Below are 16688 nucleotides of genomic sequence, written 5' to 3'. Positions count from 1 at the left end.
ATCGTCTTTCGCAAAAGTTTACTCTACAATCTCTTGAATTGAAGCATTAAAAATCCAGTCAAAATCTTTTACTCCCGCCTAAAAAAATCGACAATCAAGAGAACTTGAAAACATGGCGCCCAAATTTTCGGAAGACGAAATTGATGATTTGATATATTTTGCTCGTATTGGGGACAATGATGAATTCGAGAAATTGAGGGAGGAGTTATGTAAAAGGGAAGGATGTTCGATTGCTGAACTGCTAGAGACTGCGAGGGATAGTGAGAGTGGGAATGGTGTGCTACATATGTCTGCCGCCAACGGACATCACGGTAATTATCTTTCGCCCACTTAAAATACCAACTCTTCTTTCAAATCAAAGACAGGAATCTAACTACTCATAAATAGAACTCCTTAGTCTCCTCATAAAATATCTTTCAAACCCCTCACCTCAGAATCCTCAAATGCTCAAAATACTCAACACGCAAAATGGCTCCGGAAACACACCCTTGCACTGGGCAGCGTTAAATGGACATTTAGAATCCGTAAAGATTTTAATAGAAAATGGAGCAGATCCAACGATACAGAATCAAAAAGGACATGATGCGGTTTATGAAGCGGAGTTGGCGGATAAGACGGAGGTTGTGGATTGGGTTCTGAAAGAAGGAGGGGAGGGATTGGAAGAAGGTATTGCTGGGGATGAAGGTGCTGAGAGAGGAGAGGAGGATGAGAATATGGTGGAGGAAGGGACCGAGGTTGTAAATGTTGCGGAGGGAGAAGGAAAGCTCGAAGATGCGGTAAAGAATCTGGGGATTGGTGGGGATGTGAAGAAATGAGGTCATAGAATCGAAAGAGACAAACTTAACAGCGATGATTGTATACTGTTGGAAGCGTCACCCGCGACGGGGGCATGCTAGAGGATGAGCCTTGATTATTGCACCCCGGCAAAATCTAAATATGAGGCATGCCATAACGAGCTATTACCGATGAGATGGTCGACTATGAACCAGGGTTTGCGATCTCCAGCGTGGGATGACGCTGAATATATACCTCGCATAACGAAGAGGCAAAAAGGCAGCATAGCATTTTCAAATACAATCATAAACACTTTACATTTCACTCCATCCCTACTAATTCTACCTTCAGCCAGAATATTGGGGCTGAGTGACGTACGCAGGTGCATGCCTAAGGCTGTAAGACTAGTTACTTACAGTTACTCCGCTACAAGTGGGTGAGAAAGTTTCTCCAACAAATTTCAACTTATCCAATTGGATTTCTCCCATTCTATATCATCACCGAATTTTCAAATGCCCTCCTCAACGAAACAGTATCCCGTCATCTCTCCTACTTTTATACATAAAATGAGATGCAGCTTTTCTTGATATATCATCACATAAAAGCACCCCTTCAAATCTATTATGCAGATTTATTTGACGTGAAGGTTTCCTTCATTTTTTGGATTGTAGTGTTGTTAGCTCTTACTTGTGCATTTCTATCATTGTTTAGTCTTATGCTTTGTCGCTACGATGCTTTGGATGTAATATTCGGATAGTAGCAGGAAGTTTGATTTGCCTGGTGTCTTGGTAAGCAACATATTATCCGGATATGTTAGCTTTGTAAAGTCAAGAGCATATTGTGTTTATGAATGTATGATTATTCTTCAAAGTGAAGAAGTTCTGTCTAATAATAATCAAAATCGCGCGTCTAATGTCTTTTTCGTACTTCAAATCTTATCAATAGCATCCTACTAACATTAGCCTACATTGCCTAAATCTTTATCCCCCTTATCAACATCATCACCGTGATCATCTAAAGACCTTGAGCGTCAGCTATCATAACTCGCTAGAGGTAAGCACGTAAGCGAAGAAGTGTAGTCAAACTCACCATTTTTTTGATCATTCAACCCGCTCGAACTGCCATGGTCATCTTCCTCAGCCTTCATTCTCGCGATACTTTCCTCCAGTATCTGCGCATGAGCATCGATACGGCTCCTTAATTGATGATCCGTAAACATCGTCTTTTCCAATCGTTCTATCCGCTGAAGTTTCTCTGGCGTCGGTGTCCCTGAAGAGAATTCGGCATTTTAATCTCAACAGACGAGACAAAAAACCTTATATTGATACACATACCATATGCTCCACAATTCCTTCTTTCACCCATATCTTCTATATCCCGAGCACTATCTTCCATCGACCGAAGATCTTCCCACCATCCTTCATCGTTCCATTGCTCCATCATGCCACGACAGAAGAGCAGGATATCGTGAAGGAGATGATTCGCGTCAAGTTTGACTTCATCATCAAGACGATTTAATTCGCTACTGATCCTAGTGAAAACTGCTTCGGGGGCGAGAGTTGCGCTGAAAACGCGGATGAGAGTGAGTTCAATCTCGCAAGCGAGACGAGAACGAAGTGTGAATACTTTAACCTTGTTAGTTAGACGAAGGGGTAAAGTGAGATGTGTTTTGAGATGTTTGAGGGTATGGAGAGATCACCGAGGAACGGAGATGACTTACCAACTCCGTTTGCAGCATTTTCAGCCCACATTAATTGTAATTTATCGATAAATTTATCAATTATCGAATCTACAATCTCCGTAGCGGAGGGAGGAGAAGGAATGCGATTGGGTAGTTCCGCCATTGTGGATGAGTGGATGTTGATAGTGGCTACGCAAAAGGAAGATCACGAGAGAGACACAAGATGGTATTAGCGTATTTATCGTTGTGTAAGAAAGATGGATGGTTGGGGCTGGAAGACAGCTTTATAGCAGAGGGCTTGAATGGCCACAAAGATTCCAAGGTGGTTCTGGAAGCACCTTGTTTGCTCATAGCTTGCTATTGTTTGCATGAGCAGAAGTGTTGACCTCCTGGGATCTTTGCAGCATATGCATATAAGGAACAAACAAAACTCAACTTTTAATTCATTCTTTCCTTTTTGGTATACTGTTTGTTTGCTTTCAATATTTTGATTTCAAAGCACTTTAATTCCGAAGGCTGAATACCTAACCTTATTCCTTCATTTTTTGAATATATACTCGCAGCTTAACTGCTTAGCTAGAGGAGAAATCAATTCAATCTGATGCTCTTTCTGGTCTCAAGAAACCCAATAAGAAGGGTGCATAGTGAATGCATTCTAAATTGTTACAGAAGTTAAATGAATAGTGATAAGGTAGCGTGTAGTGAATCAAAGAGATGTATGCTTGGATGGAAAGAAGTCGGTCATTCAGCACATATTGTTTGGTCTTTCTTTGAATATCATCAAATTGTTTGTAATATATCTAGTCTCTTCTAGAAGGAATACTTTTCTTAGAACTCATAGAAATTAAATAGCAAAAGTTTGTGATTTCATATCTCCTTGTTTCAGTCCTTTGAGTATGTAATTCATATCTGTATTTACCTGGAATGGGTATTTGATACACCTTTCAGGATCTTTCCTTTATGTCTTGTTGTCATAGTATACACCTTGATTAAAAACGAATATACTACAATTGAAATTCTTTCTAAGGAAAATTTACATGAACGGGAAGGTAGCCATTGTGTTTGCAATCTTAAAGATAAGCCACAAAGACAATGAATGAAAATTCCCGTACTGGCTCTAAGTAATTATTGACTATTTCCCTATTGATTGCAACTTACACCTGGCTAAAAGTACTTTTCTAGTCAATGGATTGCTCATATATCCAGACTCTCAAAGAAAAGCTGAGTTTTAGTTATAGTAATCGCAGCAGCCTTTACATAGATTATGGAAGTGAGTGACGAGAAAGCAAATTGTCGATTGTCAAACATTGATTTTTTTTATCCATCCTGACGCCTGTATATGAGGTCACCAAAGGAAATGGCTACAGGCTCATTATTGGTGTTTTGTTTGATCATTACTCCCGAAAGCTATTACTAGATCAATGAATTTCTTCGGATGGAGAATTATAATGAAAAGACCAATTTCACCTGTGAAAGAATCAATTGCATATTTACTCCATTGACAAATACACATTTTATCCAGTGATATGCTTGGCTAACACTCCGTGTGACCTGAGACTATTACAATTCAAGAAACAATATTGCTTTGAAAACATCTCAGGATAAGAGTCACCTAATCTCATTGCAAGCATGAAAAGAGTGGTAAGAACAAGAGAAGAAGCTCCCCAAAGTCGGAAGATAGCACATCGAATATTTTGGAAGAAATGATACTACTCTCGAGTCCTGCCGCCAGCTAGGTATCTGGGGTCATTGAAGAATCAATCGACCAACACTCAAAGTAGCTGGCCTGCGGGATGATTTTGATCAAGAAGATAATCATCACATGCTACTGCGCAAAACTAGGACAGCCATCATAGAAAAGTAACAACTGTACTTTTCAGTAAAGAAACGGATCATTTGTACAAATTCAGCTTGAATTTACAGCGGCTGGGTTTAGGAAATTAAAGACAGCGACCTTACGAAACGGATATTCATTCAAAGATTGGAAAAAAAAAATATGTATTACAGGTTCTGAGAAGTCAATGGCCTAGTAAGGAAATGAGGAACAGTTTTCGAATTTATGTTATGAAACCTTTTGATAGTTTACTTTCATTGAATTAATCAGAATGATGTTGCACTAGAAGCCAAAAAAAAAAGAGCAGGGGAGGCAGATTTTATGGTTGTATTGCTGACTAATGAACATTAACCACACGTATATCACGAACTCTTGTCTAAGGCTCGTGTCCTAGATATACTCAAAATTCGAAGCAGATTTCAAAGCACTCAACCATTTCTCATTAATTGAACATGTTGGTGGAATATTGAACATATGCGCTTCCCTCCAAAAGTCAACACCAACGTCGCGATTCTGTTCACATTCAAAAATCTGCGAAAGATTGGAGAGAATTCAGTGATTAGTCTTTCCTATCCAAACTCCGAAGTCAAGGTAGCACAATTGATGGCATTGCCTGCTGCACATAACGAGTCCACAACAACAATCCATCGAGGTAATTCTGGTAACCGCGGTGGTCGTACTGATTTTGACGATGCCGCTTCTTTCTGCCTACAAATGGAACCTAGTTTGAGCATTGATCAGTAAGTGGGAAAAATGCATCGTTCAGCTTAAAATCTGGCTTACTGCATCTATCGCATATTTAGCTGCCTCATCTTCCTTCGACTTCTTACTCCATGCATCATTTACAAAAACATCATACCGACTCTGGGCGTTTGCTATTTTTCCGAAGTTGCTGTATTCATTGTCACATAGTCGAAAGACGTCAGCCCAAAATTCATAATTTCCTCCTAGTGCGTTGAGATCTCAGTTGTCGTAAAGTCTACCGTCTCAAGCCATACTGCAAAATCTGTATGTCCAGATCATCCATTTATGCGCAGGCTGGTTAGTCAAGGGAAGCAAACAACCAGTGCACTGCAGTACAATAGATGAAAACCTTGCACATTTTGTCCCGGGGCAGTAAAAATAAGGATTTGTGTTGATCTCACGCTTTCGCAGTACTGCTAGAAGTTGGCGATCAACGGATGCAACTAGGGAATCTTCTGGAAGTGAGTGGACACACAAAAACCACATCGCCTGATCAATTTAGCAAGCAGAAGTGAGCCATCTGACAAGCTTTAGGCTCCAAGTGGTGCTGCTATTTTGCTTTTTATAGCCTCTAGACATTGTTTTTTTGTTGTCTTTTGCCTTGAATATTCACGCGTTTGGGATTTTGGCGGAGCACAAAATCTGGTGCAGTCAGCCGCAATAATCTAATCTAGAACAGTTTATACAGTTTTCGTGTAACCGATCTATCTCAGGCCTCGCTAACTATTCGCGAATTTTCAAAACTGTTGGACCTTTTGCCGCATGCGAGAGGAGGTTTAAGCATCATGCATTTGTTACCACGATATAAGAATTAGACGCTAGTCTAAGGGCAATAAAACTAATGATTACCCAATTGAAGGCGCTAATAAACTCCATCCGTTTATACTAGCCCATGTATCAGGAATTATTGTTGCAAAGCTTTAGTATTTGGCATCGTCTGTGCTGAAGCTAGCAATGCCGAAGCTAACAGTGCCGAAATCATCAGATATGCAATAGTGCGATAAGTCGAAGCTAATTATAGGAGCTCAAAATAGAAAATAAGCGTTTCTTCATCTTTCTGATACTCAATCGAATGACAAACTGAAGCCAATAGTAGTGTCGTCATAAAGCTCATTGACGATTCACTTTCCTTCTCATGGTTTCCATCCACATTTTCTCAACTAGGTATTTCTGAATTCCTCTTTTGGAAATAGATTTCTGACTTGTTGAAATTCTGGTTCAGATTGCTTGATGTCAGTGTTGTGATTATTAAGTTCAGTGGCAATATGGCATTGTCCTAATGCGGTAATGTTGACCTCCTATTATGGTAGCGAGAAGGTAAGCTTGATAATCTAATTTTGGGTGCACGGTCCATTATTAGATGTCAACCATCGCCCAATGTATCTGAGAACATCTATATAAACTCTTACTCAACTCTTGAAGTAAAAGCCTTCCTCACATCATTACATGTCCTTTATTTCAATCCATCAATACCTTTACAGACACACTGAAAAATTCCTTGAATTCAAGAATTATGGCCAACGAGACCACTGCCGATATATCAAAGCCTCACTTTCCTCTCGCTGGCGGAGCAAGCGATGGTTGGAGTAACGAAGACGAAGCGACAGCCACATGCTTCTGTGGTGCTGTTCAACTATCCTTCGTAAGTCTAATTGCACAACATCCTATCTTCCTAAAAGATATCCACCCTTCAATCACTCTTCTCGCTAGCTGGTTTCGGCGCTAATTATACTCCTCAGCCAACACAAGGCCCTGGTTTAATCAGCACACTTATCTGCCACTGCCATGACTGTCGCAAAATCACCGCTTCAATGTTTGCATCTAATTTCGTCGTCGCCGATACACACATAAAGCATATTCGCGGGCGTGAAAATCTGAAAGTCTACAGTCAGTCCCACACAATCGCCACGAAAAACAGCATGTCAAATCATTTCTGTAGAACATGTGGTTCACTTATGTATCGTATCAGCTCGGGACATCCGGGAATGAGTATCTTGCGAATTGGAACGGTGGATGATTTTAATTTGCATGAGACGAAGTTGAAACCAAGGATGGAAGTGTTTGCAGATGGGAGAGTAGCATGGTTGAAAGAAGTGAATGGGGCGTTGCAGTTTCCAGATGGGAATGTAGCAGTTCGTTAATGCATTGTGTGGTAGTATGTGAATGGTGGGAACGGAGCTGGTCCCTCATTTGAAATGGGAATGAGATTTTTCAAAGGAGCAAAGAGTCATGAAGGCGTTTGAGACAAAGATAATCGGGAATAAATGTATATAGTGTTAAGAAGTTGAGAATGATTTGACTTTAAAGCTTGGCGCATTCTTTCGTGGTGACCCCCGACATCAATTTTCTCCTCATCTTCTTGTGAAACGGAAAAATAGTACAATCGAGCAACTCCACAGTGTTTCGAAGTCCCGCTATTAATTAACATTCGAGATATTACTAAGAAACACGACCGATACCACACAGTATCTGCTTCAATTATTTTTTGTTCACCAAATCCGACCTGTGGTATATGAACGAGAAACAACTCACCCCTGCAGCAGCCCCAAAACTCATGTCTTTCTGCCTGTATGAAGAACGACCAAACAGCCGAAAACAAGAGCGTGAAAATTAGTATTACGCTAACACTAACCTATACATGATATCGACGTTATGATATTCCGTCAGTCGGAATAGGACAAATACTAGGAGAACGGGAAGCAGGAGTAAAACGAGTACGAAAAGATTGGTTACAAATGTTTCTATCCTGGATTTGCTGTAGTAATTAGTTGAGATTTGAATCGGTCACTTTTTCGAACAGCTGCCGAAGTACAAAAGAGGGAATACTATACCTTCATAGTGTAAAAGAGGCAGGTCAAGATAATCTTACATACATCCGGATAGCACGCCGTAAGGGAAAAATGTAAGGCAAAGCCGCTTAGATGATATCGTAATATATTATTTAATTATAAAGAAAATAGGTTTCACAATAAGTTTAGGGTTGAAGTTATATAAATTTTAAAGAATATATAAATATAGAAAGGTTTATTATGAAAAGAGAGATATAAAAACTTTTTTTTGTATATCTAATTATTAGGTTATATGATTGAATAATTTCAAATCTCTCTGTAATTATATGGATTAAAATTCTAGCTTTCTTAGAGTAGGGGCTAACATCAACAACTTGATGATCTCCAGGGGGTCTTCCAAGATACTTTTTAAGTAAGATTACCAAACAACACGTACAAAAGATTTTGAAGCAGGACCCGAGAAGCACCCACGGACAGACATAGGTAACCCTGCTTCTTGTCGATTTTGTTCATAATCATAACAACTCAAATTCTCTTCCGATAGTGTACTATAACACTGGGTTGTTACGTCGGACAGTAACATAGGTCACGTTCTTGATCACATGATAAAGAAACCGACAAATCGAGATCGGCTTTGCGGTGATCGATTTGTCGGGCTCATAGCCATCGGTTTTTTTAAGGAGGCACGAAGGTCTATATAATCAAGATGGATTTCCTTTGTATAGAGCTCTGTGCTCAAGATCAATCATTTAGTATACTCTACTATTAGTTACGAATTGTATATCATTATTGTCATTACTTTAAGCCCCTGCTTGACGCCTAGTTATAAACCACCTCGAGAGCCAAGAGCACTTCCACGTGATCTAGACGGCAAACCTCGTAACATGGGTATGCATGATAAACTCATACAATAAATAATGCGGAAATCAATTTTTAACCGGGTAAGAAATAAAAACTAATCCAAATGAATGAAGAATATAATAAGACTTACATTAATAATATTACTAAATATACGAACAGAGTACTGTGACGCCTCACACCTTCGGGTCACGTGGCATGCCCCGTTTGTATTTAATCACAGGAAAACTCTCTACTCTTGTTTCTCACACTACAGCCCACGTCCATTGCTCGTGCGGTAAAAGGAAAACTCCATTACACTTTTTCTTTTGCAAAAAAGGAAAAGCCTTCAAAGCGCTCACAAAGAGCCCCCCCTCCGAAGCTATCCCCTGGCTTCTAAGCAATCCCACCGGTATAGCCAAACTAGCCGAATGGCTAGAATACACCAAATTCTACACAAAAATCTGCCCGTGGCACACAGGTGCAAGATAAAAAAAAAAAAATAAAAAATAAAAAAAGAACTTTCTTTCTTTCATTGGATTCAAACGGAGTTAATAGGTCTCTAAGGGTGCTTTTCCTTCCTCTTCTTTCCTCTCTTTCATCTTTCCCTTTTCTTTCATTAAAAAAAAAAAAAAAAACAAGTATGCATACGAACAACCTAAACAAGCACGAGGAGACAGGGAGAGAGATCAAGAGGTAGTGATCTAGTGGACGAGGATGACCACAATTACAACCCCAAAAGGCCTACCGGCCCAAACCCCCCCTGCGAAGGCAATCATGTAAACCCTGCCCTAGCCCCCTTTAAATTGTATAAAAATACTCCCCCTAGCTAGCTAGTAAACCATTCAGAGGCTTCTCCTCTGAGCGTCATTTGTCCAAAACTGGAATAGATGGCTAAGGTTATCACGCGCCTTGGCGCGTGGGCCTACGGCCTATGACGATAAACACAATCAATCAATCAATCTCTACTCTTGTTTTTCTTCTTCTTTTTCTCCTTAGCTTAGTATTTTCTAATACAAGATACTTTACCCAGTATTCTTGAGTGTGACACAACACATCATCATTATAACCCAAGACCGATCTTTTAAAACCCAATAACCTAAGCCAAAATCTCGATCTTAATCTCAGCAATCTCCTCTAGAAAAAACTACAAAAACCACTCAACAGCATCCCATTCCCTAATCTCCAAAAACTAGCACCATCACGTGTCAACCAACCACCCATCAATTCTCGCTTGTCCCTAACCCCCTTTTCCCATACATACATATTACAAACAGTACATAGCACCGCCCCTCAATTAGTGTATTATGTGTTCCCACTTGACCCTAACATTACACATCAATGCTTACCTAACTAGTTCATTTAGCCAAAAGTAACTCCACTTCAAAGACGTGTTGCCACGACACGAAAATCATCATCATCCACTTTATTCCAAACCTTCTACCGGCACAATCATTCGTCCGATCCCACGATCCCGTTGGAAAAAAAATTTGTGATGTAATTTGTGGAGAAGTGCCATTGCGATGCGGAATGAATTTTCGTGCAGATAAACGCGGGTGAAAAAGTTAAAGAGATGGATAGGTGGCACGAGATAAACACACGCGGAGGGTTTTCATAGGTAACATGCGGGATTTCATGTTGTACAACTGGGCGGACTGTGGAATTGGTGTGGAGTGGGAATATGAGATGCTGAAGAGGTCCCGCAGATATTGGGTTTTATCAGATCAAAACCTGTGGGACTCGAGATATATATGACCATGCCGAGTCAGTGTTCTGCGTGATTTTTGATTGCTTGTGGATGGATATTGTAGTTTAAGAATTATTTTCGAGATATGTAACACGAAAATTAAAATTTTGAGGTGTACTTAGTTAAGCGCAATACTTATCCGCGCAAATGAAAACATTTCGATTCATTTCAACGAATTGAATTCATAGAAAAAACTCAATCATCTCTAAATACTAGGATATTAGAGCTCAGTGAAGTCGGAAATTTGTACACCGACGAATCAGTGATAAAATAGAGTTCGAGACAGTCATATTCGTCTCTTCGCACGGAATCCACTTTTCAAGATCGACACGAATTTTAGGGGACCATACTCGTGGATCGTACCGGCATCTAAGCCCACGATAGGGAAAAACTTTTTAGCAGAGTACCCAGCCCTACAATACATGCAGACTCCGTCCCTAGGAACCCGGTCACCCGGTCCAGCGGTAATCTAGTATGAAAATCCCCGATAGCTGGAAATTGTATGGTATCCTATCATATTATACTTATTCTTCGTAGATTGGTAGTCTTAGCATTCGGTTGGAAATCGGTCGAATGAATATCAGATCGACTATAGAGCTTTTGATTCAACGAAAAGCCTCATTCAATGTCATAGGAATGTAAACAGTCTCCTTATAAAAGATAAACTATTATAATATTTCAATTTATAAAAGTATTATAGAGTATAGAAATAGAAGGAAATATAAACATTTGTATCGTTTTGATATTGTACTGAATATTTGTAAAATATTCAAGACACTTGTCATAATGAAAAGGAAGTAAAATTACAATCGACCTGATATTCACCCGACCGATTTTCAACCGAATTGCCAAGAGCCCGAATCTCTCGAGATTGTGCGGTACATACATAGGAGACAAAAGAATCTCGCCACCGCTAGACTGGAGAAGGAATTCACGCAACTGCCGAAGTAAGATACCACCATGTCGAGTCAATGTATTGGAGGGATGAATTGAGAGCGAAATCAAACGACAGAAAGAAGGAAAACGGACGCCTAAAGAAAAGGGTCATCATTTTGGCCGCGCACTAGCGCGGAGGATGGAGGGTATTGAATCTGATAACAGTATTTGATGGAGACTCGGAGAAACCCGAGAAACCCGAGAACATCCAGGAATCCATCAAAACCTAACCAATCCCAATTCCTGTAGGAAAATCAAAAGCTCAACCAAAAATTTGATAGAAACTCAAAATCGTTCGCTCATACCAGAAGCGAACGTCACCAAAGAAAAAATTGTGAAATCACGCACCACTTTTGAAAGTGTGTGAGGATGAAATAACCGCCAAGCAGAAAAATATATCAAGCAATATTCAAATGCCGCCAGGATGCACAGCTGCATAAGGAGGCTGAAGTTAAGTTCGGTATTCAGAAAAAACCCTATCTCAGTAAGTAGAATGAAGATCGATGGATTCAATCCATCATTATTTCATTCGGAGACAGCTCCGCGATAAGAATGTGATGATGATGGATTGCTGCGTGGCTAATGAGGAGTCCAAAGTCGTTGGTGTTTCGATATTGCTTCTGATATTGAGGATGGATTGAGGGGGTAAGTAAGCAGGCGCCAATAACAAGATGGATGATGAGGGTTGGAATGAGGGGTATGAGGGGCGAGACGTGCAACGATTTTTACATCGAGCGAGAAGGGATGCAGATGGGATTTGGGCATCAATAGGATCCTGTGTTTGAGGAGATGTGGTATTGGCGATGGTGGCGTGTATTTTCTTGAAGGATGGAAGTGTGAAGCAAACAAATATTGTCGATGTACATAAGAGGGATGACAATGCATGGAGGGCGTTTACAGTACTGCGTATGTAATGTCGATGCACTAGGTAGGGTAGGTAGATTAGCTAGCTGTCACTTGAGAAAATTTACCCCTCATTTTTATTCGTGCTGCTTTAAAGTATTCATAATTTCAGATCTTGGGGCACTGAAACTTGTGCATGAAAAAGACTTGGCACTGATAGGTTGTGCTATCGCCTCTCCCGTTACCTTCCTTGGAAGGATAGAATGAAGCGTCTGCAATATAGCCGACGGTGCACATAGGAAACAGTACTATTTGTTTATGGCTTGTAATAAGCATTCTTGGAGATAGTAGTCCTTGTGTAGCTCACTCGCTCAGTGGTTCGACTATCACTATCTGGTCCGAGCTTGGAAGAATGGTGGAACTATGTATGATCCTCAAATCCTCTACTCCGTACTCGAGTATATTCTCCCTCTTAAGATTTTAGCTTCCCCTCACGCACCGAGGTCGAATGAGATTGCGCAAATAGTAGCAATTATGCGCGCGAGCGTACGGACCGATTATGAATCTATAGACTATGAATTAGAATTGGTCAATTGCTTGCCAAGAAGTATCTACTAGTCCACCAGTCACAGCACCAGAGCCGCAGTCCGTCGAAAAAGTGTATAGTATTTACAAAAAAAAAAAAAAAAAAAAAAAAACGTGCAAAGTGTATCTAAAACTGAACGACACAAGCGAGGAAATACGACCTAAAAGGTCTCATCCCATTTGCCAAGTTTGATATTTTATCATGTTCCTGGAGATATTTGAGAGCTAAGGAACTGGTGCCCGAAGCGTCGGGTGTAGGCTTTTCGCGTGGATAATTTTGAAAGGAAAACCTTAAAAGATACGATAATTGTTGACGTGTGATGGCAGTGCTATTGATTAGTGCGGCTTCTTTCAATGTTTTGGTGTTCTTTGCTTTTCTTTATTACGAGCTGAGCATATTCTGGGGAAGATAGTTACCTTACCTTACCAAACCAAGAAGGGCAGTTTGTCGGTTATGAACATATGATGTAAGAAATGAAGTCGTATGATTTCATTGATTGTCATTTTTGCCGTGAAGCTTGGATATTCTCTGCTGATGAAGCTTGAATTGATTCTTGATGATAAGGTGTAAATGGATGTCAAGGTATATGCTGGGTATTATAGATATATCCATCAAAATTTACAGAAAGATATCCGGGAATAAAAACAAGGCACAAAATTATATATCACCTAAGAATGAATCAAATATCGGAAGAATATAAGATCCATATCATAAAACTGTGTCTTGTCTTTCGTGCATATCATCCATCTCCAACTTACGGTGAGTTCGCAAAACCAGCCTTGGAAGAGGGGAAAGATAAGAATCTCTTGAATATCGATACTCGTCGCACCAAAAGCCCATACCTAGTACCGAATCGACCCTGATAACCCTGATCACCAAAGAAAAATTCGATGCACGTTTTCGAAAACCTGGCTTTTAAGTGGAGGTGATGAATGGACAGGGGCTCCGGAATAGGTAGCATGTGCGTTAGAACTACGTTAGGAGCTTGCCTTCAGACTTGATAGGGATGATGCTTTGGGATGGTCGCAGCGGGATGAAAATCCGTCATGTCAATGATGCGCGATCATGCTTTGAGATAGGTTGGATAGTGTTGCCGGCGGCATGTGGACGAGGAAGCTTGAATATTTGGATTGCAACTTGGATTGTGAGTGGCCTTTGAAAGGTGGAGGGGAAGTGGGTCTCTCACACAAAGATGTTGTGTACTCTGTATAATAAAATTTGAATGACATATGAATGTTGAAAAGATGGAAGAGAAGAGATGCTGGTCGATAATATTGATAATGAATGTGAATACGTGAATATGCCTTGGCAATGTTTGAAAATCGTACCATGATATGATGTTTAAGAAAATGTGACGTTTGAGAAGAGAGAAGATGGGATGTACTCGAGGAGCTTTGCGATGTAGATAATCCATCTGATGGGCAAGGAAGTAAGGAAGTGAGTGGGTGAGTATACATGGGACAATGGGATGTAACCATCCATTGGGGGAGCGTCTGTAAGATCTTACTATGAACTATCCTCACGTCAAGTCAAGGGATGATTCCAGCTGAATTGAATTCGAAGAACAAGAAACAAAAAGCACTCGAGGTAAACAAGTCCATGCCTTAAGCAGTGTAACTTTGGAAGACATCTGGAGATCTCCGATGTACATATTACTGTAGCTAGTATACCTCGAGTTAATTTAAATATTAATCACTCATCACTCATCATTCATCGTTCATATTAAATGCAATGCACGTCGAGATACCTTGTGTGTGCTGTGCCATAGCGACGGCAGCTACGAAAGGAACCCACAACCGGGAATTCATCAGAGTACCGCAAAATCCGCAAAATCCGCAAGAAAGCTGAAATTACAGATACCGATGCAGCGGAAAGATATCTCGGGACGTTTTATTCGGTTGAGACAACCATCACAACCATGACAACCTTAGCTACTATACAATTTTATGCACAGTGGATGAATAAACTGGTTTTCCAAGTCGTGGTGAAAGCGCCCAAGGAGAATAGAGTAGATCAGTAGATCATAGGAACAGAAACTTGAGGTACAGGACAAGGACAGGAGGGACCGAATGAAATTTATACAGGAACATGAGGAGAAAGAGAGTTTGAATGTCAGCACACTACTAGCAATCTTGAAAGCGAAGAAGTAATATATATGGTAATCAAATGAGAATCAAATCATTCAAAGTAGGTAGAAGAGGTGAGACGTGTTTGAGTTGACTTTGAGTTGTGCTTGTTATTTATTTATATTATTGCTTACTCTATCCTCTCTCATCCATCCATAAATCCTTCCATTGATTTCTTCTCCGATACTTCATGGGATATCTTGTATTAGTAAATTCAGCATACTCTCATGACAATTCATGACTGTTATCTTTTCAATTGCTTGAGTATATAGTACATACATATATATACAGCAACTGAATTGCCTCAATCCCAACATTCGGTCTCATTCTCAACTCCCTCTTTCTAATTGATATTTCCAGCTTTGAACCCGCTGTGGAGTATTATCCCCTCCACACATCTATCTCATCCTCACAAAGGCTTCAACCCTTCATTAACAATAATTTGATTGGTAGGTTGCAAAGCACGTTTCCGAGTGTTAAATCAAAATTGAAATCAAAAACCAAAACCCAATATCGGAACGGCTAATAACCTTAGCAGATATTTACTCCATTCTTGAAGGAGGCACTACCTGGTTTAGTACTGAGAGTGGCACTAGCACAGTTCGCATGCTGATCTATCTGTCGTGTTGTTTGCATAAGTAGGTACTCTTTTAAAGATAAAACTTCTTTCTTCAGAGTGCAGCATCGTTGAGGGTGAAAGGTACCTTCCTTGTAAGATACGGGAATATCAGCATGCTGATACTCTAGCTTGGAGTTTAGATCTTGGTGGGTTTGTCGATAAGTGCCTAGTACGGACATACTTTTGACAATACGATCGATACACGCCGCTTTTTAAATCATCAATCCGTCATCCATCAATTCGATCCAATTCAATCACAGCCTTCTTTCGAGGCGCTAAAACAGCACGATACAAGCGACTGAATCATTAATCATTAATCCTTAATCATTCATCATTCATCCCTACCACTACTTAAGCTATCAGAGCAAAAAGGAAAGAACTTCAAACTTCAAACAACACTGGCGCATGTATAGGAAATTACGAGTAGTGGGAAAGAGAATATAAGTTTCATACAGAGTAGGTATTATTATTGATTTAAGCATTATTTCGAAGAATATCTTTCAAGGATGAAGCCAGGAAGCTTCCAAGAATACTGAGAACCCGTACCGTACCCAGGACCTACAAGTAGTGACCATCCATACCAGGACCATTAATTCACAAGTGATATCCTACTAGGTACACTGGTGCTCGTAACTTAACTGAGTTGACTCCTAGGTATTCCGCTAGAGAGATATCAGACACTTCTAAACTTTGGGTATCTTTTAGCTTTATGAGTTAGCTTACAGCTAACTCCACTCCACTCCTTAGTCTCCCTACGCCTCTCATACCAAAACTCCGGACAGAATTATCCTTTCACGCCGTTCACATTGGCCTAAATCCTCGCTCGCTGCTCCGTACACTATCCTACACTACCTACACTACCCACTAGGTACCTAGGCGCAACCTTAACGTGCCTAACTAGGGTTACCATTCACCGAAAGATACCCAAAAGGTACTAGATAGTCAAATCAACTCAGGTCAAACTCCCTCACCCGCTCACTCATTTATCTACTTATTAGGTACCGACCTGTACCATACATACCAGGTACTCATCTTCACCCTATCACCTACCTCTTCCCGAACCGTCCATAATAATAGCCAATACCTACACAAATCAACTTTATCAACTTTATCCTCCTCTCCGCCAAACACTTACCAAGTACCTAGTTTACCTACCTACCTACCTACCTACC

The 16688-nt window shown here is 40.3% G+C and overlaps 7 protein-coding genes across 7 annotated transcripts; 4 read left to right on the top strand and 3 right to left on the bottom strand.

Annotated features, from left to right (window-relative positions):
• Positions 1-112: 112 nt before the first annotated feature.
• Positions 113-1143, top strand: SS1G_01676 (hypothetical protein; the record flags this gene model as incomplete). Its single annotated transcript, XM_001597432.1, has 3 exons — positions 113-311; positions 388-776; positions 1126-1143. The coding sequence occupies 3 exons, from the start codon at positions 113-115 to the stop codon at positions 1141-1143; spliced, it is 606 nt and encodes a 201-aa protein (XP_001597482.1).
• A 589-nt stretch (positions 1144-1732) lies between these two features.
• SS1G_01675 (predicted protein) lies at positions 1733-2618 on the bottom strand (the record flags this gene model as incomplete). The annotated part of the gene is made up of 4 exons (XM_001597431.1): positions 1733-1788; positions 1864-2043; positions 2109-2399; positions 2495-2618. The coding sequence occupies 4 exons, from the start codon at positions 2616-2618 to the stop codon at positions 1733-1735; spliced, it is 651 nt and encodes a 216-aa protein (XP_001597481.1).
• A 2145-nt stretch (positions 2619-4763) lies between these two features.
• SS1G_01674 (predicted protein) lies at positions 4764-5033 on the top strand (the record flags this gene model as incomplete). The annotated part of the gene is made up of 1 exon (XM_001597430.1): positions 4764-5033. The coding sequence occupies one exon, from the start codon at positions 4764-4766 to the stop codon at positions 5031-5033; it is 270 nt and encodes an 89-aa protein (XP_001597480.1).
• A 1160-nt stretch (positions 5034-6193) lies between these two features.
• Positions 6194-6820, bottom strand: SS1G_01673 (hypothetical protein; the record flags this gene model as incomplete). The annotated part of the gene is made up of 3 exons (XM_001597429.1): positions 6194-6331; positions 6586-6658; positions 6804-6820. The coding sequence occupies 3 exons, from the start codon at positions 6818-6820 to the stop codon at positions 6194-6196; spliced, it is 228 nt and encodes a 75-aa protein (XP_001597479.1).
• A 4546-nt stretch (positions 6821-11366) lies between these two features.
• SS1G_01672 (predicted protein) lies at positions 11367-12803 on the top strand (the record flags this gene model as incomplete). The annotated part of the gene is made up of 5 exons (XM_001597428.1): positions 11367-11373; positions 11624-11701; positions 11746-11826; positions 11930-11987; positions 12548-12803. 5 exons carry the CDS (start codon positions 11367-11369, stop codon positions 12801-12803), a joined length of 480 nt encoding a protein of 159 aa, XP_001597478.1.
• Positions 12804-14234: 1431 nt separating this feature from the next.
• Positions 14235-14791, top strand: SS1G_01671 (predicted protein; the record flags this gene model as incomplete). The annotated part of the gene is made up of 3 exons (XM_001597427.1): positions 14235-14266; positions 14301-14358; positions 14540-14791. 3 exons carry the CDS (start codon positions 14235-14237, stop codon positions 14789-14791), a joined length of 342 nt encoding a protein of 113 aa, XP_001597477.1.
• A 637-nt stretch (positions 14792-15428) lies between these two features.
• On the bottom strand, positions 15429-15695 carry SS1G_01670 (predicted protein; the record flags this gene model as incomplete). The annotated part of the gene is made up of 1 exon (XM_001597426.1): positions 15429-15695. One exon carries the CDS (start codon positions 15693-15695, stop codon positions 15429-15431), a length of 267 nt encoding a protein of 88 aa, XP_001597476.1.
• Between the last annotated feature and the right edge of the window lie 993 nt (positions 15696-16688).

This window comes from Sclerotinia sclerotiorum, genomic scaffold (assembly GCF_000146945.2).
Source record: "Sclerotinia sclerotiorum 1980 UF-70 scaffold_2 genomic scaffold, whole genome shotgun sequence".
Lineage (NCBI taxonomy): Eukaryota > Fungi > Ascomycota > Leotiomycetes > Helotiales > Sclerotiniaceae > Sclerotinia > Sclerotinia sclerotiorum.
This window is presented reverse-complemented; position numbering and strand designations above follow the sequence as displayed.